At 43.1% G+C, this 25118-nt stretch overlaps 2 protein-coding genes across 2 annotated transcripts; both read right to left on the bottom strand.

The window, feature by feature from the left end:
• Positions 1–12825: 12825 nt before the first annotated feature.
• LOC141590761 (uncharacterized) lies at positions 12826–13233 on the bottom strand. Its single transcript, XM_074411322.1, has one exon. The coding sequence runs from the start codon at positions 13231–13233 to the stop codon at positions 12826–12828; it is 408 nt and encodes a 135-aa protein (XP_074267423.1).
• Positions 13234–19748: 6515 nt separating this feature from the next.
• Positions 19749–23601, bottom strand: LOC141590759 (putative cysteine-rich receptor-like protein kinase 31). Its single transcript, XM_074411320.1, has 6 exons — positions 23399–23601; positions 22020–22188; positions 21712–21925; positions 21313–21550; positions 21020–21173; positions 19749–19871 (listed from the first exon to the last, which is right to left on the bottom strand). The coding sequence occupies exons 1-6, from the start codon at positions 23599–23601 to the stop codon at positions 19749–19751; spliced, it is 1101 nt and encodes a 366-aa protein (XP_074267421.1).
• Positions 23602–25118: the final 1517 nt, after the last annotated feature.

Genomic DNA, 25118 nt, shown 5'->3' with positions numbered 1-25118 from the left:
ATTGCCAAAGCCCTAATATTTATAGAAGAGATTTGTTATTGTTCCGGGTGTAATTCCAGAGCAGTTATTTTTTTCCTCCTTGCGGTCTCCTGAAACGATGAACAAACTGAGGGCTCGGCTTTGGGCCGAGCGAACTCACTCCGACGCTCAAGTCAGTAACTTAGAGAGGTAAGTTGTTGTTACTTAGCAAAGTGCGTATTGTAGAGAGATAAGGAAGATATTACCAGATGAATAGTGATTCTTAGGTTAAATTGTGGATCCTTTACTCAATGAGAGTAGAGGAGTATTTATAGACTTTCACCTTTTGTCACGTAGTGGCCAAGTGGCCAAGTGGCTAGCAGGTGGAAAGACTGATCTACCCTCGGCCGAGGGACCCGTGGCAGGCCGACAGGCCCTGTTGGCTCACCGCCGAGGGGTCTTGGATATGAGTTCGCGGATGTGTGCCCCGGCTGGCTGGTTGCCCCGGCCGGGACCCATCTGACAGGCCGACAAGCCTCGTCGGTTAGGCTGTCTAAGCCGTTGACTTGCTGTGGATATCTTTGACCTTGCTCAATGTGTTGACTTGGTCAGCGGGTGCAGAATATGCCCCATCAATTTGCCCCCAGCGTAGTCTATGCCGTGGTATGGGCTCCGATGTATGTTGAGCGTATATTCTGCGATCATCAAAATTTTTCTGCCCCGGCTTCTTCTACCTCGGCGTGGCTCTGCTTAGGCCGTACCATATCCCCCCTCCACATGGTTGTGTAATAGACATCCGATGTGGAAAAGGCAATGACGCTGGCTGAGACCAGGGTGGAGAGTGCCGGTTGTTTCTGATTGCCCCCTGGCCGGTGCTTTCTGGCTTGGTTGATCATGTGGCCGGCGGAGAAACGGATACTTAGGAATTTGTTGAGGAAGATGAACAGGCAGAGAGATATGAAGGGGTGTGTTGAAGACGTTTGGTCACTGTTGCATTGATTGACATTCAACTGTTGCAACGATTGACATTCCGCGGTTGCATGTCCGACACGTGTCTGATTGCTGATTGGCTGACGTTTCATGGGCTGTGCCTTGATTGGTCCTTCTTCATGGGCTTTTTCCTATAAATAGGGCAGTTAGTTTTTGAAATTGGGCACCAATTTCGCTCTCTTAAAATTTTCTTTCCTCCAAATTTCCAAGGGTTTTTCTCTCTTCTAATCTTCAGTGTTCTAACTTTGGCTAGTGTTTTTTCTTCAAGGTAAACAAACAAACTTTTCTCGATCTCTTATTTTGTTGAATCACTATTGTTATCATGTCTTCTACTGAGGCCGGACCTAGTAACCCTGCGCAGGGGGGTTCCCCGTCGCATCTGGATGAAGGGGAGGCACTGGCCGCCGTCCCACTAAGGTCCGGGGGTCCGAGGTCTCCTTCTCCTGAAGTTGATCCTCAAATTTTGGAGGAATGGGGGGATGATGATGATGTTGATGACGACGGAGACGATTTCGGTGATGATGCTGAAAGGGCTCATCCTAATGAGGGGAGGCAGTACGTCATGGATCACGGCGAGCCTTGTAAGGTCGGCCCTGACCGTACTTGGACCCATAAGTTCGCCCGTTGTTCCGGCGAGACATTTTTCGAGGGCCATTTCTACTTTGGCCGGGGATACAAAATTGTTATCCCTGAGAGGGGTCAGGCCATCTGTTGCCCTCCACCGGGTTGCACCGGCGTATATATGCGGCACCTGGAGTACGGGCTCCGGTTTCCGCTGAATGATTACGTTATGGCCATCATTAGGGCCATGAACGTCGCTGTGGCCCAGCTTCACCCGTTGGCTGTTAGGACCATAGTCGGCTTTGTCTGGCTCTGTCTCTTTAAGGGGGAGGTCCCAACGGTTAATTTATTCCGTCGGCTTCACCACCTTCGGCGATCGTTTCCGGTAAGGTGGGGTGGTATAGCGTGCAAGTGGAGCCGGGGTACATCTCCGTTGATAAGCTTTCCTCCTGCAAGGATTGGAAAGATCGGTGGGTGTACGTTGAGGTGCTTGGATGACTATCCGCCGCCCTGGTCCTTCCAAAGACCAAGTTAATTTGCGGTGCGAGACTAAGGCGGAGCATGACAGATGGGTTACCCGAAAAAAACTTAAGATGGACGCCGACAAGGTCCCTCTTAATGAGGATGAGAGGTCACGATGAGGCTCTTTGAGACGGACAAGAGCGGGGTGTCGAAAAGATGGATCCCCCCGACGCAGATCATCCTTCAGGATGAGCTGCTCTGCCATGTCGGCCTCATACCGGCCCTGGCATAGGGTGAGTGGGGTCGGTGTGAGGCCCATGACTGCTCTCAATGTTTCTGTCTGTTTTGAATTTTGGTTCATTCCTTGCCTAACTCTTGCTTTGCTTCTTTTGCAGATCATTTTGGCGCGGACCTGTCCGAGGATATTCTTAAGAGGATGGGGCCGCACAAGGACAAGACCGTTGCTGATTTGCACCCTAAGGCCTTTGGCCCGTGATCGCGGGACGTCGCCGAATGACCTGATGGATCAGCAGCTTAAAGGCCTGAATGTGGAGGCGGCCCAGGCGAGGATTGCTAGTAACATGCCGCGTCGAACGCGGAAAACAAAGCCTTCGGCGGCGACGGCGTCGACATCCGTTCCACCTCCCATCCCTTCAGTCCAGAAGTTGCCGGTGGAGATCGTTGACATCACCAACGGGGAGGACTCTGATGCGGAGGGATCTCCCCTCGTCCTTAAGAGGAAAAGGTCCACCCCTGCTGCTGCTGCTGCTGTTGCCGCTGCTGCTACCGAGGGCGGCAAGGAAATGGGCCCTCCGACAAAGAAGTCCAAGCCTGGTACTGATTTATCCTATGGCTCAAACTCAGCCGGCTCATTGGGCGTTCCTGATGAGTGGATATCCGATATGTCCATGTATACTGACACGGATGTTTTAATTGACTTTTTGTAGATCAACCGTCGGCAGCCGCCGTTCTCACCGTGCGGCAATTGGAGAAGCAGCCTGAGAAGGCGGGTGATAGAAATGTCACCGTCGCTCCCCTACCTCAGAAGATTTCCCCCGCCGAGCTTGTGGCCGAGGGTGCCAAAATATCCAAGAGGCTGGCGAAGTGGACTCGTGGCCGGCTCCCACATTATGGAGCAAGAGAAGACCATGGCTGAGGCCGCCCCACAGCTCGAGCGGCTAAGGCTGGAACTTGATGCGGCGAACAAGGAGGCTAAGAGGGCCAAGGCGGAGGCTGAAGAGACAGTCCGTGCTGAGAGAAAACTTAGGGAGGACGCTGAAAAGGAAGTCCTTGCTGAGAGAGCCAAGGCTGAGGCTGCGGCGGCTGAAGCTGCCAAGCTGCGGGAGATGCGTGACTTTGTTCAGAAGCGCGCCGACCTTTATCTTACACAGAGGAACGAATTTAGGGACCTGTTCCAGACCCAGGGGAAGGTGGTCCGGGACAAGGAAGCTATCATTGCCCAAAGGGAGGAGGACATTGAGAAACTCCAAACCGTTCTTCTCCCTAACATGTGCGCCCAATATCGGGACCTGGCCGAAGGAGCTGCCAGGGAAGTGATTGAGGAGCTCTTCCCTCTCGATGGCTCCTTTCCTTGGGACAGATTTGACGAGCTGTTTGATGACAAGCTCGAAGCTAAAGAGGAAGAGGCGAAGGAAAAGGCCAAGGAGAAAGCAAGGGTGAAGAGGGAGGCGGAGGCGGCCGCGGAGAAGGCGGCCCTTGCTGAGGAGGCTAGGGCAGCCAAAGAGGAAGCCGAGAGGATGAAGGCAGCTGAGGCTGCGGAAGCTGAAGCTGAGACTGCTGAGACAGCTTCTGGGTCTCCTATTAAGGACGATGCTGCTAACGCTGCTGACGGCGAGCAGCAACAGGCATAGGGAGACGGGCGGTTGTCACCAGGCTCTCCCGGCGCCTCGGATAGCTTTAGCTGTTCGGGGGCCAATTATTAAGCCTTTCCTCCCTGCCATCTTTTGGCGCTTAGATGATATCTGTAACCTTTTGCCTTTCTTTTCCTTGAATTTTTACAACTTTGGTAGGTTGTCTTTTGGCTTATCCTTATGGGGACGGCCGTCGTCTGCATTTCTTGTAATTTGTTGAACATTTTTAATAAGAGCTCGCTTCTTTTGCCTCCGGCTTGGCCGAGGTCTTTACCCCATTTTTCTGAGTTGTCTTCTTGCGCTAGTAGTTGAGCGTCTTAACTGTAAACGTTTTCACTTTGCCTCTGGCTTGGCCGAGGTCTTTTCTCGTCTTCGTCTGGGTTGTCTTCTCACGTTATTAATTGAGCGCCTCTTTTGTTTTCGCCTCGGCCTGGCCGAGGCAGTCTAGAGTGCGTATCTCAACTGTTTAACGTTCCTAAGGAATGTTGATTGCTTTTGCGAGTATCAGCTATGTTGGTAGTGGCTGCCGTGGCGCCTACCTCCTGGGGTGACTGCGACGGCGCCTGCTTCTTGATGATGACTGCCGTGGCGTCTACCACTTGGAGTGACTGCTGCGGCGTCTACCTCTTGGGGTGACTGCCGTAGCGTCTACTACTTGGGGTGACTGCGACGGCGCCTGCTTCTTGATGATGACTGCCGCTCTTGTCGGTATGACAGTGTGAGCCGGTACCTGTTTCTGATAGTGACTATTTGGGAAATGAACACTTTGATGGAGAACTTGGACGATTCCTCATTAGATATGAACATGTGTCGGGGTACCCACAGTTGTCTTGGGCACCTCCGGCACTTTACAAGGTACTCTCTGAGATCCTCAGCGTTCTAACGGCTTATTAAAGGCACACCTTCCTAGTTAGCCGTCAGTTGCATCCATGAGGTCGCCCTCCTGTTGTAAGGATGGGCTTTTCCCCCTCTCTGACTTCTTTGCCGCTTTGAGGGATTGCAAGTTGCATCCTCTGGCGGATATCTGGACGTTGACCACCTCGTCCTTCTCGTCCTTGGAGACGAGCTTATGCGCTTCCCTCCGGTCCGAGACATACATCAGTGTCAGGGCCCATATGGACATCACCGCGTCGGCCTCGCTCAGAATGACTCGGCCGATAAGAACGTTGTAGGCGGACAAGCCGTCAATGACCACAAACTTAGCTAGGACATTCTTAGCCGTACTCCCTTCGCCGAACATCACCGGCAGTCTGATTGACCTCAGGGGTACTAGGCCGGCCCCGGAGAAGCTGTACAGTGGACTAGTGCAAGGGCTTAGGTCCTTGACATTCAGACCGAGGTTGAGGAAGCATTCCCTGAACATGATGTTCGTATAGGCGCCTGTATCAATCAGGCACCTCTTGACCAGGTGGTTGGATATGTCCAAGTGGACTATAAGTGGGTCGCTGTGAGGGGCGATGACTCCCTCATAGTCCTTCTTCCCGATAGTTATATCGGGGATGTTGGAAGCGGGGGTCGCTGTGTTGGGCACAAAGTTGATGGCCTGATACAACTAATTCAGGTGCCGTTTGTGCCCATGAGCGGACCCACCGTTCTCGCTGCCCCCGATGACCACGTGGATGACCCCTATCCGTTCAAAGACGGATTTCTTGTTTGAGCCACCGGCATCAGTTTTTTGGCCTTTGGCAACATACTTGCCGAGGCTCCCCTTCCGGATCAGCTCTTCAATGGCATTCTTCAGATGCCGGCAGTTGTCAGTAAGGTGACCGGTGTTACCGTGGTACTCAGATCGGCTCGTGTCACCGTCCCCCTTCGGCTTGGGAGGCCTTTCCCATTTTCGGCCCTCGCCCTTGCTCGGGCGAAGACCTCGGCGGCGAGATACAACCGAGGGGTGTGATCACCGTACCGCCTTTGGTGGTACGTTCCCGAAATCCCCGGCGCCCGCCGAGCTCGCCTCCCGGCGGATCTATCGACCGTGACCTATTATTATCACGGCGTCTTTCATCCGGTTGTCCTCCCGGTGGCTCTTCTTCTCTCTCGAGTGCCCACCTCGCCGTGGCCGACCAGTCTTGTGATAGTCCTCTACCTTGATGGCTTGGTCGGCCATCTTCCTGGCGGCGTCTAAGCCCAGGCCTCCGGACTTGATGAGCTCGTTTTTAAGTCTCCCCTTGAGGCCTTTCATCGGCGCAAGGCTGCGCCACTCGGGATTAATCTCTCGAATCTGCTGAACCTTGGCATCGAACCTCTTCACATAGCTTCGTAGAGACTCGCCCCCCTCCTGCCTAATAGTTAGGAGGTCCGATGTCTCCACGGCCCTCCTCTTATTGCAAGACTACTGGGCTAGGAAGGCGTCCCTTAGGTCGGCGTAACAAAGATATCCGAGCCGTCGGGCAGCCCTTTGTACCAACTCCGAGCCATCCCATGCAAGGTCGTTGGGAAGACTCGGCACCAGACTTCATCGGGTTGTTCCCACACCGACATGTACGACTCGAAGGCCTCGGCATGGTCGGTGGGGTTGCTATCCCCTTTGTATGTGAACGCCGGCAATTTTAGTTTGGTTGGCACGGCGGTGTCAAGGACATAGGCACTGAGGGGCTGTCTGACGACGTGTCGAATGACGCGCGGCGATCGGCTCCTCGCGTTCCTAGTCCGGCTCCTCTCCTCGTACTGGGTGGGGCTTCTCCTCCGACTATGGTATGTCGGGCTTCTCCTCCGACTCTGACGAGTCGGACTTCTTTCACTCCTCTGAGGCAGGCCTCGTCGGTGCCGCGGCGACGCTTTCCCCCCGCGGGTGCGGGAAGGACTTAGGTCCACCACTGGCACGCTGGGGCTCCTCCGGCGTCTTGACGGGGCCGCTTCTTCCGGTGCTCCATTCAAGTCTCTTGGAGTCACGTTAAGGCCCTGGTCTCCTGGACGGGTTCCGCCGCTCTTGTCGGTGTGACAGTGTGAGCCGACGTACTACTAATGAGGTCCAGGAGTAGCTTCAGTTTCGCTACATCAACCACATGTCCCATGATGGTGACCTGGTTGGCGGGAAGCGGCGTATCTGGTATTGTTGGCATCCCGTACTCCGGCTGAATTACCCGGCCGGTGGAGGGTCGCGCAACTCCGTTGTGGACGGTATCGTCTTGGCGAACTCGTTTAAATCGATTCGAATACCTCTTGTTGTTTCGACATCTTCTTAGCTTTTTGGGTGGGTTTTTGTGTTTTTTTTTTGTTTTGGGAATGAATGTGACTAGCTTCTAGTATCTTTTCCCCACGAGACGGCGCCAATTGTTCCGGTGTAATTCCGGAGCGATTATTTGTTACCACCCGTGCTTGTAGAATGACGTCCTTAGTTGAATCCTCCTTGCGGTCTCCTGAAACGATGAACAAACCGAGGGCTCGGCTTTGGGCCGAGCGAACTCACTCCGACGCTCAAGTCGAAACTTAGGGAGGTAAGTTGTTGTTACTTGGCAAAGTACGTATTGTAGAGAGATAAGGAAGATATTACCAGATGAATAGTGATTCTTAGGTTAAATTGTGGATCCTTTACTCAATGAGAGTAGAGGAGTATTTATAGACTTTCACCTTTTGTCACGTAGTGGCCAAGTGGCCAAGTGGCTAGCAGGTGGAAAGACTGATCTACCCTCGGCCGAGGGACCCGTGGCAGGCCGACAGGCCCTGTTGGCTCACCGCCGAGGGGTCTTGGATATGAGTTCGCGGATGTGTGCCCCGGCTGGCTGGTTGCCCCGGCCGGGACCCATCCGACAGCCGACAGCCTCGTCGATTAGGGGTCGTCTAAGCCGTTGACTTGCTGTGGATATCTTTGACCTTGCTCAATGTGTTGACTTGGTCAGCGGGTGCAGAATATGCCCCATCAGTTATGATCACTTCTATAAAGTTAGGCAACAAAAAGATTCTTCCAATAAAATATAACTCCAAATATTTGATAAGATATTTTCAAAACAACTTCTTAACAACTTTAGAAGATCTTATATAAAAATAAGGAAATTGCTTTAAACAAAGCAAGTGCATATCATAAAGAATATTTGCCGAGAATATTTAGCACCTTGAAATTCTTTTAGAGTCAAACAACCTTTAAAAAGATTTTTTGTGCCATGTCTAATAAAACGTCAAGCCGTATCTTTAAGCATTTGTACTCTTACATTTAGCTAGACATGGACCATGGCTTGACTGAAGCTTCATCCGTCTTTCGAGCAGAAATAATCTCCGTGTTAACCTGCCATACAACTTCCTCACAAGCATAAGATAAGAGGGAACAAAAAAGATGAAGGACTTGTCATCATCAACATACATAATGCAACAAATTCCCCCTTTGATGATGGCAAGTTCCTTAGAAAAAAATTTCCCCCTCAACAAAAGAATACTATTTCATATAAGAACAAATAGAAAGAGGAAACATTAAGATCAGTATATAAATTAAACCACAAGTTTCCGGAACGCAAAAAGGAAAACACCATAGTCAAAGGTCTAAATCCAAGTAGCTTCTAAGCACTATAAGTCCGCCAATCTTTCCCCCTCTTGACATCATCAAAAGGAGAATGAAGGTCAACAAGAGTCAATGCATCCATCCACTGTCAAAGAGACAAAGAAGTAGCTACCGGACACAGTCAGATAAACATCATCATAATAAGTACAAGACAATCTATGAGAGTACCGACAGAAAACATATTCAACAAAATGATGTAGGCAAAATAAAAAAGGGGCAAGGCAAGGCAAGGTAAGGATAAGGTAAATAGGTTAGGATATGTGAATGGAGGTAAGTTGGGCAAGTTTGTTGTTGATAGGCACCATTTCTTTCACAACCATCCCGAGGCCACAAGCCACTTCCTCCGAGAGAACCAACCGAGAACAAACAATGTTAATAGTCCCATGAGATGCATCATAACTCTGTCCACGCAAGCCAATAAACAACTCGAATATGCAACAAAAATAGGGCAATTTCCCTTAACTAGAATACATCCGAGGAGTAATGGTATGACGAATGCAATTGAACACAAATTGATAAGTACTGTCAAGGATCCGGGAACGAATGGATGATACAAGCATTTGGGTCAAGGCCATTCACAAGCTTCAAGCCCACCCTTTTCACTTTTTTTTTTTTTTTTTTTGTTGAAGCTTTCGTTTTTTTTTTTTGTTGAAGCTTTCGTTTTTTTTTTTTTTTTTTTTTTTTTTTTTTTTTTTTTGGAAGCTTTCGTTTTGTTTTTTTTTTTTCGTCAACCACAAGTTTCTCAATCACAAGATTCACAATCCCTTTATGACTTTGATAAGCAAATAGTAGAGGCATCAGAATGTGTGTCACGATTGTAGGGCCCCTCGATTTCTGTAGCCAGTTGCTCGAGAATGGTTGCATATGGGTTATAGATGGTGGTTGGCTAGGTGATGGGTGTGGGTAAAGGAAATGGATTTTGGGTTGAGCTGTCGGGTTTGGTTGTATTTGGTAGGGTGTCATAGTGTTGGATTTGTTGGTGGTTTTGGGTTTTGGGAGTGTTTGAGTTTGGGTCGGTAATTGGGAAAGGAAGAGGGAGGCTTAATATAGGTATTAAGGTCCGTGGAGATAGATATGATGATTATGGAGATATGGGTAAGGTAATAAGAATGCGGTTATATGTATTTTGCCAAATTTGCACATGAATATGTAATCATAGTAACAACTCAAAAGACATGTCAACTTATTACTAGTCTATTTGAAAGAAATAAACGACTAGAGTAAGTAGACTACAACCAAGCTCAATAACGAAAAGGAGAATTTACCAACTCAATATCACAACTACTCCATTCTAGTCAATCATCGAGGAATTAATTTTAGGACAAAATTGACTATGAGCCACTATTCAATAGACCTAATTCTAATCGGATTTTCTCAAATTGTTCCTTAGCCAATGGTTTAGTGAAAATGTCGAACAACTGATCTTCACTTTTCCAAAATTTTAAGCATATGTTCCCTTTTTCTATATGATCATGAAAAAAGTGATGTACGGGATATTTGAAAAAAAGATAAAAGCACTCGTGTTATCATATGAAAAAGCACGCATTAATAATCATACCTCAATCCCGTAATTGTTGTCTTACCCATAGGATTTAAGAACCACAATGAGTAGATGCATTCACTTCCTTTGGTGGCTATGGTTGAGCTCTTCTGATTGATATTGGTCGAGATGTTATCCAAAGGATGCGAGCTTTGATGCTTCATACGTCGAGGAACAAATATCTCGATTCGACGTAGATTGAACAATCTTGGTGTCCGTTCGATTAAATCGAGCTTCCCTGTTTGTGGTTCCTGAATCGCCTGAGCCAATGGTTGTCTGGTTTGTATCTGCATTAAACCTTATGTCTGTCTGTTAATGATCAGCTGTGCTCGTAGGTTTCTCTTGATTACACAGTTCCTTTTCTGCTTCGGTCCCCCGAATTTGTGGGCTCTTCAGCGCACGTTCCTTCTAATGATGAAGAAGGCTCTTCTTCTAAATCAAGGGGATCATCATCTACAAATGCAATCTCGAAATCATCATCATCCTGTAATTAAACATTAAGAACATTAGTTTCATCAAATATTATATGCACACTCTCTTGAAGCTCATGGTTCTCTTATTGAAAACTTTATAATCCTTGCTTTCTTTTGAACATCCTATAAAAACCGTCACATCGCTTCTTGGATCAAATTTTCTCAAATTATTATGAACGAAACATTTTGATTCAAAGCAGCGGAAATGTGATATGTTTGGCTTTCGCCCATAAAGAAGCTCATAAGACGTTTTCTTAAGGATAACTCTAATAGAAGCACTATAAAGAATATAACAAGTGTTCACGGCTTCTGCCTAGAATTGAGCCTTTTTCATGATAGAAACAGTTCAGAAGTCTGTTCTATTTCCAATTTCTTGAGAACGATGTTATCTGAACAGTTCAGTGGACTATCTGACAGACTTCGATCTGGTTTTACTCATCAACTCCTCGTAGGCTTCTTCTTCTTCTTCTTCTTCTTCTTCTTCTTCTTCTTCTTCTTCTTCTTCTTCTTCTTCTTCTTCTTCTTCTTCTTCTTCATCTGCACATATGCTTAATGATGTTAGATATATCTTTATATCCAAGATGAAGAATATAACATAACAGGTAGTAAGCCAAGAGTTTAAGAATATACATACCAACTACCCTTTTATACTTCTCGTGATACATGTATAACACAAGATTAAGAGCTGACAAGTTCTTACCATCCTTACTTGAAGTGTGAATAAACTTGAAATACTTTACCAATTTATGTTTCACACCTCCACTTTGTAGGCTCTATGTGAGAGGCAAGAAAAGAATATCGTCCCATATGCACCTTGAGCAACGAAAATTATTATGATCAAAGCATGTTGCTCCCTCTCACTTTAGCCTGCAAAACGAACTATACTTTGGACTTGGGCACCCAAATTAATTTGGGTCCCTTTTGGTTAGTCACTTGTGCTAATAAGTCCTTTCGAATCCACATTTTCTTGACAATCTTAAAATTTTGTTCCAAGTGACCTAACCGCTTCTTACAAGCATTAAATACATGTCCTGTTTTACCACAAAATTTTCACATGATGTACTCAGGTAGACCCACATACTTACGCTTTCGAAAGTCTCTTTCATTGGGTTCAGGTCTATTAAACCCAGCACTACTAGAGTCATTCTGTTTTGAACAGTCCGGTGGTGTGTTTACTTTCTGTTCTGGGACCCAAACAGTACGGTGTGGTGAACTATTTTGTTTGAAGTCAGAATGGGAGTCATAACCTAATCCAAGTTTATTAGTGTTCTTAGATTGATTAACCAGAAAGTTTAGCACAGTACCACTACCTTCCCATTTAGCAACCACATTTCGGGCATTACTCAAATCGGTCTCCAAATTTCTAACTTTCACAAGTAATTTTTTATTATTATCAAGGAGAGCGTCATAATCAACATTGAGTCTATCAAATTTGGAACGAATTTCGGAATAAGTGGTTGAACTAGTAACATGTACTCTTTTAATCTCGTCAAGTTCCTTAGTTAAATCATGAATCTTATTAACAAGAGACTCGTTATTGGCAGTAAGTTCAGAATGAACAGTCTGGTCGACTGTTCGTTTAGCTATGTCCTTCAGATCACGTTTTAACTGAAAATTCTCCTCCGCTATACTTTCTATTTCAGATTGCATTGCATCAAGATGCCTTTTTTGTTCATAACTAGTGTCCAAGGTCTCATCAAGTAATCTCAAAATTTTGTTTTTAGATAAAGACCTAATTTGAACTTTAAGATTTGAGAGACTTACCTCGTCATCAGATTCGCTATCCGATGCTTCAGAATTAGCCATGAGGCACTTGAAGGAGTCAACATACTTCTTACGTTGTGTCCTTGGTTTGTATGTAGATCTGAGACAGAGCTTTTCTTCTGATTCTTTGATGGGTTCATCGTCTTCTGAATCAGACTCACCCCAAACTGCAGCAATCATTGCACGTTTGAACTCTTGCTTAGATTTTTCACGGCTATCCTTAGAACTCTCATCTTTCCATTTGGGACAATTTCGAACTTGATGATCTTGATCACCACATCCAAAACAACCCATTTTAGACTTTGGTCGTGGTGAAGAAGACGAAGAAACAGATTTTTTCGGCTTATAACTTTCGAACTTTCCTTGATTTTGCTTTCTAATTATTTTAGCAATTCGTTTGGATAGCGAGGCAACTTCCTCCTCAAGATCACTTTCATTATCACTTGAGATGGCATTCAAGGCTAGTCCCTTAGCTTTGGGTTTCTCATCGGCATCATTATGAAGAGTTATTTCGTGTGCTATAAGAGATCCCATTAAAGCTTCATAGGTAAGAGTGGTTAAATCCCTACACTCTTCAATGGCCGTGACCTTTTGTCGCCATTTCTTGGTAAGACTTCTTAAAATTTTACGGACAATGTCCTCGCCAAATTGTCGACCAAGATTTGAAAGTTCGTTAGTTATAGCTGAAAAGCGTGAAGACATACTTTTTATTGGTTAATCCTCGTGCATTCTAAAGGATTCGTATTGTTGCATTAAGAGATCAATACGTTGTTTCTTTACTTGCACGGTCCCCTCATAGGCTAGTGCTAGACTATCCCATATTTGTTTGGCCGTTTTACATCCTGCAATCCGACTAGTTTCTGATTCGCCAATTCCGGATTGCAGGAGTGATATGGCCCTAGCATTCTTCTCCGCCTTTTTGTAATCATCGGATGTGTAGTCCTTGGGCGCTTTTGCACTAGACACACCATTAGCATTGGTGGTAGTGATAGCTAGAGGACCATTTTCGATGAATACCCAACATTCGTAATCTGTTCCTTGTATGAAATGCATCATACGATTTTTCCACCAGCCATAGTCCGTGCCATCAAAGACAGGACATTTGACAAATTTGGAATTCATGAGAAAATAAAAAAAATAAAAAGATAAACTCAAAAAGGATCAAACTCTTTGCTGTAAGGCAATCAAGAGCACGAGGCTCTGATACCGATTGTTGAGTTTATCGATCCGGTACTTAAGAGGGGGAGGGGGTGAATTAAGTACCCTTTTAAAAAATTAAACTTTAAAGCGAAAGGATAGTTCTCGTTCGATACTGAAACAGTACACAGGCGAATTGAACAGTCTCGGTGACTGTTCAAACAATAGGAATTGTGCTGTACTGTTCTGTTCGTATGCGTGAAACAAGATCTATAAGAAAGAACGAGAAATAAAACAAATAAAGAGAAAAGGCACGAGACACAAGATTTTTAACGTGGTTCGACCTACTCTCTAAAAGTATACGTCCACCCTCTCTCTTATTAATATTTTCTTTATAACCAAACCCGATTACAAAGAAAACCCCCACGATCAACCCCGATCGTGCGACTCGACTACAACCCCGTACCCCAATAAAATACTCTCTCACAAATTGAAAATTACAACACAAATTGTCTCCTTATAAGGTTCAACAATTGGAACGATGGAGAACAAAAAAGTCTTAATGAGTATAAAGCCTTTAAGTACTTGAAGACGATTTAAGAGACACGGCCAGTGTAGTTTTTGCAAAAGAAAAACAATTGAAATTTCCCAAACAAACTTTGCTAAACTACAAAGACTTTTTAAAGCTTCTGCACGATTGAAATGAATTTCTAAAACAATGAAGCTTTTTTTACTCTTCTAATCGATGGTCAACTGATTGCCAAAGCCCTAATATTTATAGAAGAGATTTGTTATGATCACTCCTATAAAGTTAGGCAACAAAAAGATTCTTCCAATAAAATATAACTCCAAATATTTGATAAGATATTTTCAAAACAACTTCTTAACAACTTTAGAAGATCTTATATAAAAATAAGGAAATTGCTTTGAACAAAGCAAGTGCATATCATAAAGAATATTTGCCGAGAATATTTAGCACCTTGAAAATCTTTTAGAGTCAAACAACCTTTAAAAAGATTTTTTGTGCCATGTCTAATAAAACGTCAAGCCGTATCTTTAAGCATTTGTACTCTTACATTTAGCTAGACATGGACCATAGCTTGACTGAAGCTTCATCCGTCTTTCGAGCAGAAATAATCTCCGTGTTAACCTGCCATACAACTTCCTCACAAGCATAAGATAAGAGGGAACAAAAAAGATGAAGGACTTGTCATCATCAACATACATAATGCAACAAATTCCCCCTTTGATAATGGCAAGTTCCTTAGAAAAAAATTTCCCCCTCAACAAAAGAATACTATTTCATATAAGAACAAATAGAAAGAGGAAACATTAAGATCAGTATATAAATTAAACCACAAGTTTCCGGAACGCAAAAAGGAAAACACCATAGTCAAAGGTCTAAATCCAAGTAGCTTCTAAGCACTATAAGTCCGCCAATCTTTCCCCCTCTTGACATCATCAAAAGGAGAATGAAGGTCAACAAGAGTCAATGCATCCATCCACTGTCAAAGAGACAAAGAAGTAGCTACCGGACACAGTCAGATAAACATCATCATAATAAGTACAAGACAATCTATGAGAGTACCGACAAAAAACATATTCAACAAAATGATGTAGGCAAAATAAAAAAGGGGCAAGGCAAGGCAAGGTAAGGATAAGGTAAATAGGCTAGGATATGTGAATGGAGGTAAGTTGGGCAAGTTTGTTGTTGATAGCCACCATTTCTTTCACAACCATCCCGAGGCCACAAGCCACTTCCTCCGAGAGAACCAACCGAGAACAAACAATGTTAATAGTCCCATGAGATGCATCATAACTCTGTCCATGCAAGCCAATAAACAACTCGAATATGCAACAAAAATAGAGCAATTTCCCTTAACTAGAATACATCCGAGGAGTAATGGTATGACGAATGCAATTGAACACAAATTGATAAGTACTGTCAAGGATCCGGGAACAAATGGATGATACAAGCATTTGGGTCAAGGCCATTCACATGCTTCAAGCCCACCCTTTTCACTTTTTTTTTTTTTTGTTGAAGCTTTCGTTTTTTTTTTTTTTTTGTTGAAACTTTCGTTTTTTTTTTTTTTTGGAAGCTTTCGTTTTGTTTTTTTTTTCGTCAACCACAAGTTTCTCAATCACAAGATTCACAATCCCTTTATAACTTTGATAAGCAAATAGTAGAGGCATCAGAATGTGTGTCACGATTGTAGGGCCCCTCGATTTCTGTAGCCAGTTGCTCGAGAATGGTTGCATATGGGTTATAGATGGTGGTTGGCTAGGTGATGGGTGTGGGTAAAGGAAATGGATTTTGGGTTGAGCTGTCGGGTTTGGTTGTATTTGGTAGGGTGTCATAGTGTTGGATTTGTTGGTGGTTTTGGGTTTTGGGAGTGTTTGAGTTTGGGTCGGTAATTGGGAAAGGAAGAGGGAGGCTTAATATAGGTATTAAGGTCCGTGGAGATAGATATGATGATTATGGAGATATGGGTAAGGTAATAAGAATGCGGTTATATGTATTTTGCCAAATTTGCACATGAATATGTAATCATAGTATCAACTCAAAAGACATGTCAACTTATTACTAGTCTATTTGAAAGAAATAAACGACTAGAGTAAGTAGACTACAACCAAGCTCAATAACGAAAAGGAGAATTTACCAACTCAATATCACAACTACTCCATTCTAGTCAATCATCGAGGAATTAATTTTAGGACAAAATTGACTATGAGCCACTATTCAATAGACCTAATTCTAATCGGATTTTCTCAAATTGTTCCTTAGCCAATGGTTTAGTGAAAATGTCGAACAACTGATCTTCACTTTTCCAAAATTTTAAGCATATGTTCCCTTTTTCTATATGATCATGAAAAAAGTGATGTACGGGATATTTGAAAAAAAGATAAAAGCACTCGTGTTATCATATGAAAAAGCACGCATTAATAATCATACCTCAATCCCGTAATTGTTGTCTTACCCATAGGATTTAAGAACCACAATGAGTAGATGCATTCACTTCCTTTGGTGGCTATGGTTGAGCTCTTCTGATTGATATTGGTCGAGATGTTATCCAAAGGATGCGAGCTTTGATGCTTCATACGTCGAGGAACAAATATCTCGATTCGGGCGTAGATTGAACAAGATGCGTGTCCGTTCGATTAAATCCGAGCTTCCCTGTTTGTGGTTCCTGAATCGCCTGAGCCAATGGTTGTCTAGTTTGTATCTGCATTAAACCTTATGTCTGTCTGTTAATGATTAGCTGTGCTCGTAGGTTTCTCTTGATTACACAGTTCCCTTTTCTGTTCAGTTCCCCCTGAATTTGTGGGCTCTTCAGCGCATGTTCCTTCTAATGACGAAGAAGGCTCTTCTTCTAAATCAAGGGGATCATCATCTACAAATGCAATCTCGAAATCATCATCATCCTGTAATTAAACATTAAGAACATTAGTTTCATCAAATATTATATGCACACTCTCTTGAAGCTCATGGTTCTCTTATTGAAAACTTTATAATCCTTGCTTTCTTTTGAACATCCTATAAAAACCGTCACATCGCTTCTTGGATCAAATTTTCTCAAATTATTATGAACGAAACATTTTGATTCAAAGCAGCGGAAATATGATATGTTTGGCTTTCGCCCATAAAGAAGCTCATAAGACGTTTTCTTAAGGATAACTCTAATAGAAGCACTATAAAGAATATAACAAGTGTTCACGGCTTCTGCCTAGAATTGAGCCTTTTTCATGATAGAAACAGTTCAGAAGTCTGTTCTATTTCCAATTTCTTGAGAACGATGTTATCTGAACAGTTCAGTGGACTGTCTGACAGACTTCGATCTGGTTTTACTCATCAACTCCTCGTAGGCTTCTTCTTCTTCTTCTTCTTCTTCTTCTTCTTCTTCTTCTTCTTCTTCTTCTTCTTCTTCTTCTTCTTCTTCTTCTTCTTCTTCTTCTTCTTCTTCTTCTTCTTCTTCTTCTTCTTCTTCTTCTTCATCATCTGCACATATGCTTAATGATGTTAGATATATCTTTATATCCAAGATGAAGAATATAACATAACAGGTAGTAAGCCAAGAGTTTAAGAATATACATACCAACTACCCTTTTATACTTCTCATGATACATGTATAACACAAGATTAAGAGTTGACAAGTTCTTACCATCCTTACTTGAAGTGTGAATAAACTTGAAACACTTTACCAATTTATGTTTCACACCTCCACTTTGTAGGCTCTATGTGAGAGGCAAGAAAAGAATATCGTCCCATATGCACCTTGAGCAACAAAAATTATTATGATCAAAGCATGTTGCTCCCTCTCACTTTAGCCTGCAAAACGAACTATACTTTGGACTTGGGCACCCAAATTAATTTGGGTCCCTTTTGGTTAGTCACTTGTGCCAATAAGTCCTTTCGAATCTACATTTTCTTGACAATCTTAAAATTTTGTTCCAAGTGACCTAACCGCTTCTTACAAGCATTAAATACATGTCCTGTTTTACCACAAAATTTGCACATGATGTACTCAGGTAGACCCACATACTTACGCTTTCGAAAGTCTCTTTCATTGGGTTCAGGTCTATTAAACCCAGCACTACTAGAGTCATTCTGTTTTGAACAGTCCGGTGGTGTGTTTACTTTCTGCAGGACCCAAACAAGATGCGGTGTGGTGAACTATTTTGTTTGAAGTCAGAATGGGAGTCATAACCTAATCCAAGTTTATTAGTGTTCTTAGATTGATTAACCGAAAGTTTAGCACAAGACCACTACCTTCCCATTTAGCAACCACATTTCGGGCATTACTCAAATCGGTCTCCAAATTTCTAACTTTCACAAGTAATTTCTTATTATTATCAAGGAGAGCGTCATAATCAACATTGAGTCTATCAAATTTGGAACGAATTTCGGAATAAGTGGTTGAACTAGTAACATGTACTCTTTTAATCTCGTCAAGTTCCTTAGTTAAATCATGAATCTTATTAACAAGAGACTCGTTATTGGCAGTAAGTTCAGAATGAACAGTCTGGTCGACTGTTCGTTTAGCTATGTCCTTCAGATCACGTTTTAACTGAAAATTCTCCTCCGCTATACTTTCTATTTCAGATTGCATTGCATCAAGATGCCTTTTTTTGTTCATAACTAGTGTCCAAGGTCTCATCAAGTAATCTCAAAATTTTGTTTTTAGATAAAGACCTAATTTGAACTTTAAGATTTGAGAGACTTACCTCGTCATCAGATTCGCTATCCGATGCTTCAGAATTAGCCATGAGGCACTTGAAGGAGTCAACATACTTCTTACGTTGTGTCCTTGGTTTGTAAGTAGATCTGAAACGGAGCTTTTCTTCTGATTCTTTGATGGGTTCATCGTCTTCTGAATCAGACTCACCCCAAACTGCAGCAATCATTGCACGTTTGAACTCTTGCTTAGATTTTTCACGGCTATCCTTAGAACTCTCATCTTTCCATTTGGGACAATTTCGAACTTGATGATCTTGATCACCACATCCAAAACAGCCCATTTTAGACTTTGGTCGTGGTGAAGAAGACGAAGAAACAGATTTTTTCGGCTTATAACTTTCGAACTTTTCTTGATTTTGCTTTCTAATTATTTTAGCAATTCGTTTGGATAGCGAGGCAACTTCCTCCTCAAGATCACTTTCATTATCACTTGAGATGGCATTCAAGGCTAGTCCCTTAGCTTTGGGTTTCTCATCGGCATCATTATGAAGAGTTATTTCGTGTGCCATAAGAGATCCCATTAAAGCTTCATAGGTAAGAGTGGTTAAATCCCTACACTCTTCAATGGCCGTGACCTTTTGTCGCCATTTCTTGGTAAGACTTCTTAAAATTTTACGGACAATGTCCTCGGTTTCAAATTGTCGACCAAGATTTGAAAGTTCGTTAGTTATAGCTGAAAAGCGTGAAGACATACTCTTTATTGGTTCATCCTCGTGCATTCTAAAGGATTCGTATTGTTGCATTAAGAGATCAATACGTTGTTTCTTTACTTGCACGGTCCCCTCATAGGCTAGTGCTAGACTATCCCATATTTGTTTGGCCGTTTTACATCCTGCAATCCGACTAGTTTCTGATTTGCCAATTCCGGATTGCAAGAGTGATATGGCCCTAGCATTCTTCTCCGCCTTTTTGTAATCATCGGATGTGTAGTCCTTGGGCGCTTTTGCACTAGACACACCATTAGCATTGGTGGTAGTGATAGCTAGAGGACCATTTTCGATGATTACCCAACATTCGTAATCTGTTCCTTGTATGAAATGCATCATACGATTTTTCCACCAGCCATAGTCCGTGCCATCAAAGACAGGACATTTGACAAATTTGGAATTCATGAGAAAATAAAAAAATAAAAAGATAAACTCAAAAAGGATCAAACTCTTTGCTGTAAGGCAATCAAGAGCACGAGGCTCTGATACCAATTGTTGAGTTTATCGATCCGGTACTTAAGAGGGGGAGGGGGTGAATTAAGTACCCTTTTAAAAAATTAAACTTTAAAGCGAATGGATAGTTCTCGTTCGATACTGAAACAGTACACAGGCGAATTGAACAGTCTCGGTGACTGTTCAAACAATACGAATTGTGTCTGTTCGTATGCGTGAAACAAGATCTATAAGAAAGAACGAGAAATAAAACAAATAAAGAGAAAAGGCACGAGACACAAGATTTTTAACGTGGTTCGACCTACTCTCTAAAGGTCTACGTCCACCCTCTCTCTTATTAATATTTTCTTTATAACCAAACCCGATTACAAAGAAAACCCCCACGATCAACCCCGATCGTGCGACTCGAGTACAACCCCGTACCCCAATAAAATACTCTCTCACAAATTGAAAATTACAACACAAATTGTCTCCTTATAAGGTTCAACAATTGGAACGATGGAGAACAAAAAAGTCTTAATGAGTATAAAGCCTTTAAGTACTTGAAGACGATTTAAGAGACACGGCCAGTGTAGTTTTTGCAAAAGAAAAACAATTGAAATTTCCCAAACAAACTTTGCTAAACTACAAAGACTTTTTAAAGCTTCTGCACGATTGAAATGAATTTCTAAAACAATGAAGCTTTTTTTACTCTTCTAATCGATGGTCAACTGATTGCCAAAGCCCTAATATTTATAGAAGAGATTTGTTATGATCACTCCTATAAAGTTAGGCAACAAAAAGATTCTTCCAATAAAATATAACTCCAAATATTTGATAAGATATTTTCAAAACAACTTCTTAACAACTTTAGAAGATCTTATATAAAAATAAGGAAATTGCTTTGAACAAAGCAAGTGCATATCATAAAGAATATTTGCCGAGAATATTTAGCACCTTGAAAATCTTTTAGAGTCAAACAACCTTTAAAAAGATTTTTTGTGCCATGTCTAATAAAACGTCAAGCCGTATCTTTAAGCATTTGTACTCTTACATTTAGCTAGACATGGACCATGGCTTGACTGAAGCTTTATCCGTCTTTCGAGCAGAAATAATCTCCATGTTAACCTGCCATACAACTTCCTCACAAGCATAAGATAAGAGGGAACAAAAAAGATGAAGGACTTGTCATCATTAACATACATAATGCAACAAATACTTAGTCAGTAACACAATGTTGAGATTATCTGATTGGACTAGCAGCACAAAATGTGAAACAAAATGGTAAAGTTTGATGCATGTATGTACAAGGTTTGTAGAACATACTACCTCCAATTCATTTCAATCAATACGTGTGATTAGATATTTAACCTGGCATGGGGATTGGATGACTTACGTGAACCGGAAGGTCCTCCTTTGATTGTCGCGCCTGATAAAATTTTATGTTGTTCTGACCACTTACGATCTCCAAAAGCATGATGCCAAAACTATAGACATCTGATTTCTCAGAGTATTCTCCTGTTGTCATATACTCTGGCGCCATGTAGCCTCTGCAAGCGATTAAGTGTGCAATTTTTTTAATACATTATAGTTGCAGTACTATGTTAAATATAGAAGGCAAATATGAAATTACATTAACAAGAAATAAAAAAAATAGAAAAATTTGAAAAATTCAAGGGTTAGACATACATGGTTCCAACAATGCGACTGGTGTTCCCAAACTTTTGTGCACCTTCAAAGAGTGTTGCTAATCCAAAGTCGGCTATTTTGGGATTCATTTCATTGTCCAATAAAATGTTGCCAGGTTTAAGATCACGATGTACGATTGTGAGTCGGGAATCTTCATGAAGATATTGCAAACCTCTTGCAATTCCCATTATTATATTGGACCGTGTTGCCCAGTTTAATAGAGGTCGCTTGATTTGATCTGAAATACCGTAACAAAAGTCAGATTACAACACACTTTCATATCTAACGAACAATGAACGACAAGCTCAATCGTCACATCGTGGTAACAAGTATGGTTACAACACCACAACACAACCAAATCAGACCAAAACCAATATGAAGTTGTGAAAGATCATTTACCAAATAAGAACCCATCCAAACTAGCATTAGACATAAATTCATAGATGAGCAATTTCTCATCTCCTTCAGAGCAAAATCCCACAAGCTTTACGAGATTTTTGTGCTGAAGCTTAGCCAAGAGTCGGGCCTCTGTCATGAATTCTTTGGTACCTTGTCCTGAGGTGCCGGAGAGCCTCTTAATTGCTAGGTGGTTATCTCCATTCTCAAGTATTCCCTGTGAATTTAATCAAATCGACATTAAGATTCAAGTACTAAGGTCGCCTTAGCTTGGCCAACTTGATAGCACATAGTATGGGCGGTTCAATTACCTTGTAAACAGTTCCGAACCCTCCTTGACCCAACTTGTTCTCAGACGAGAAGTTTCTTGTTGCAGCTTTCAAAGTCGCAAAATCATATTGCAAAAATTTTGTGTCTCCAAGGTTGTCTACATCGCTTTTTACTGTTTCATCATAAGCATCATAACAGCTTGTGTAAGCACTGAAATTTATTATATATACCAATTATATTGCTCTTATTTCGTCTAAGTTAAAACGTAATAATGTATGTTAGGGCCAAAATTACCGTATTTTGCCTGGGCTACGTGGCACGAGATAAGTGGGTTATTAATGAGTAATGGACCCATTACATACATGGGGAGTCGGGCCCATGGACCGAGCAGCCAGGGAGGCAGGTCTGGATAATTCGGAGAAGGACAGCAGGTGAAGGAGAGTTCGACTTGGACTGAAACACTAATAAGATCTCGGGTAAAGTAAGGAAATCCTAATTATTGTCATATTCTGAATAAGGAAAGTCCAAACTCTACCTTGAGGAACAAGACAATTAAGTGGGGAACCCTAATAAACCCACTAGGTTTATTCACTATAAATACAAGGAAGACAAACAAGAGAAGGGATCCATATTGACATACACACAACTAGACAAGACGGTGTGCACCATCCCAAACCTACGATAGAACAAGAAAACTAGCTAATGTGCATCACAAACACCATCAAATATTCCTTATAATCCTTATAATCATGAGGCAATGATTATCTAATCATGAGCATGTCTCCACCAACATCACAATACAAATAACCAACGTATAAACAGTGCCAACCCACAAATAGCCATTGACGTTCGACTTGCATGTCATCTACACCACTAGATAAGTTATTCCTCATCAGATCTAGACAATTGTATATTTTAATTGTACTCTGATTATTACATAGTGGACTATTGGCGGGATTCCCACTCCCCCCGCGGTTGTTTCCCACATCGGGTTTTCCGCGTCACCAAAATCTCTTGTGTCATTATTAGCTTATTTTGTCCTTTACTTTGCTTACCTCGTTACTCCGTCTTAATTACATACATATTCCGTCACAAATCACATATAATTTAACCCCCCAATACGAGGCTAAAAAGAGCGGTCACTTTAACCCTAATTGGTAGAAATTTACCAAAACAGTTTGGCGCCCACCGAGGGGCATGGTGATCGATCTCTATAGTCAAGTTGTCATCAAGTCAGTATTCGGTGCATGTCCCCTAGCGAGCAAGATCTCCTCAATATCCATGAAGTCATTTGAAAGCCATCAATAGATCTGCTTCCTGGGACCCTCCCCGAAAGCCCGCAGCAGATCTGCTTCCAGAGATCCTCCCTAGAAGCCAGCAGCAGATCTGCTTCCTGGGATCCTCCGTCAGAAGTCAGCACTTTATGGGACCCCTCTCGGAAGCCAGCAGTTGATCTGCTTCCTGGGATCCTCCGCTAGAAGCCAGCACTTTTTGGGACCCTTCTCGGAAGCCTGCAGCAGATCTGCTTCTTGGGATCCTCCGCCAGAAGTCAGAGCTTCCTGGAATCCTCCGCCAGAAGCCAGCAGCAGATCTGCGTCCAGAGTTCCTCCAGAAGTCAGCCATAAATCTGCTTCCTGGGACCCTCCCCGGAAGCCAGCAGTAGATCAGCTTCTAGGGTTCCTCTAGAAGTCCCGCATCAGAGACCTGCAACAGATCTGGTCCCAGAGTCCGGCAGCAAATCTGGTCCCCGAAGTTCCTTCAGAAGCCTAAGTCCGGCAGCAGGTCTGGTCCCCGGAATTTCCCTCGAGGCCAGCAGCAGGTCAGGTTCCCGGAATTCCTCCGGAATCCAGCAGTAGATCTGCTCCCCGAAGCCGAAGATCTGGTCCCTGTTGTTTCCCAAGGTCCTCCAAAGAAATCTGTCCCGGAAATTCATCCCGATCTTTGGCGAGAATCGAATCTCCCCATAGTTCCTCTAGAGTTCTATAGCAGATCTGGACACCAGAGTCCCTCCAACCTCTAGCTACCAGAGCAGGAATTGTCACTGCACCAGAAACCGCCAGCAGCGTACCAGCAACAAGTGTACCAGCAGAAGATGGACCAACGGGAATGTTCAGTACAGGGGTACAAACTCGAAGGTACCAGGATGGGGGCAGATCAGGACCTCCAGAATCTCTGGACCAGAGATCCCTAGACGTCGTGTTGGTGCTCCAGATGGAAATTCAGAAGCAAGTTGCAGAGAGACAATCTGGAGCCTACAGTAAACATAGACGCCAGGCTATACCCTGGATGCCTAGTATCCTGATGCTCTCTCTTAATGACCAGAATGGAGGCAGCATCAGGTAACACCGTATCTTGTAGTTCTGAGTTAAATTCCTCCTTGTTGCAGGAACTTTCAGCCAGCAGGAACCAGATTGACAAACTGAACCAGTGTCACTACAACTCCACTAACCAGCGACCCTGGGGGCAGACATCTGCAGGAGTGTCGTTAGGTGGGAATATATTTGGTACTATTTTGCATGTCTCTAACACTCTTGCAGGACCTGAAAGCCTGAAGGAGCCACCACCTGTTATCACGTGGGGGCAGGTCCAGTAAAATAAGCTCCACGAGTCAGGTTCTACCATTTACACCTCTATTTGTGCTAGAATAATTAACGTGACAACATGTGGATCAAAACTCTACCACCTAAAATACTCAAATGCGAAAAAGGCATGCCACAGAAACAAAAGGAGATCGCCTATACTCAGAAACACCGCCTGGTTGCTCTTATCATAACATCGTACATAGAAACTACACCGTAAGAAAAATTCTAGTGGATACAATAAATTCAGTCAACATGGGTAAGCTGAACCCGGAACGAACGGTGCTAAAAATTCAGAGTACACAGGTAATCTTCATCGTCAATTATTTGAATTTAATGAAACTAACATGGCATGTCTCGCTTTGTCCTACGATTACATGATAGGAAGCAGATCAAATCTAGCAAGTGGAAAACCAGAATGAGCGTCCTGCATGAACTATCAGAGCTCGCAAAGAAACAATTGAAATATAAGAATCGCTACACAATAACATCAATCAACACGCAATCCGCCAGGAGCTTGGATGCTTATTCCAATGGTCACCCTCACAGGGTAGCATCTCA

Source organism: Silene latifolia, chromosome 7 (assembly GCF_048544455.1).
Source record: "Silene latifolia isolate original U9 population chromosome 7, ASM4854445v1, whole genome shotgun sequence".
In the NCBI taxonomy this organism is placed as follows: domain Eukaryota; kingdom Viridiplantae; phylum Streptophyta; class Magnoliopsida; order Caryophyllales; family Caryophyllaceae; genus Silene; species Silene latifolia.
The sequence above is the reverse complement of the archived record's forward strand: the minus strand, read 5'-3'. Positions and strand labels throughout refer to the sequence as shown.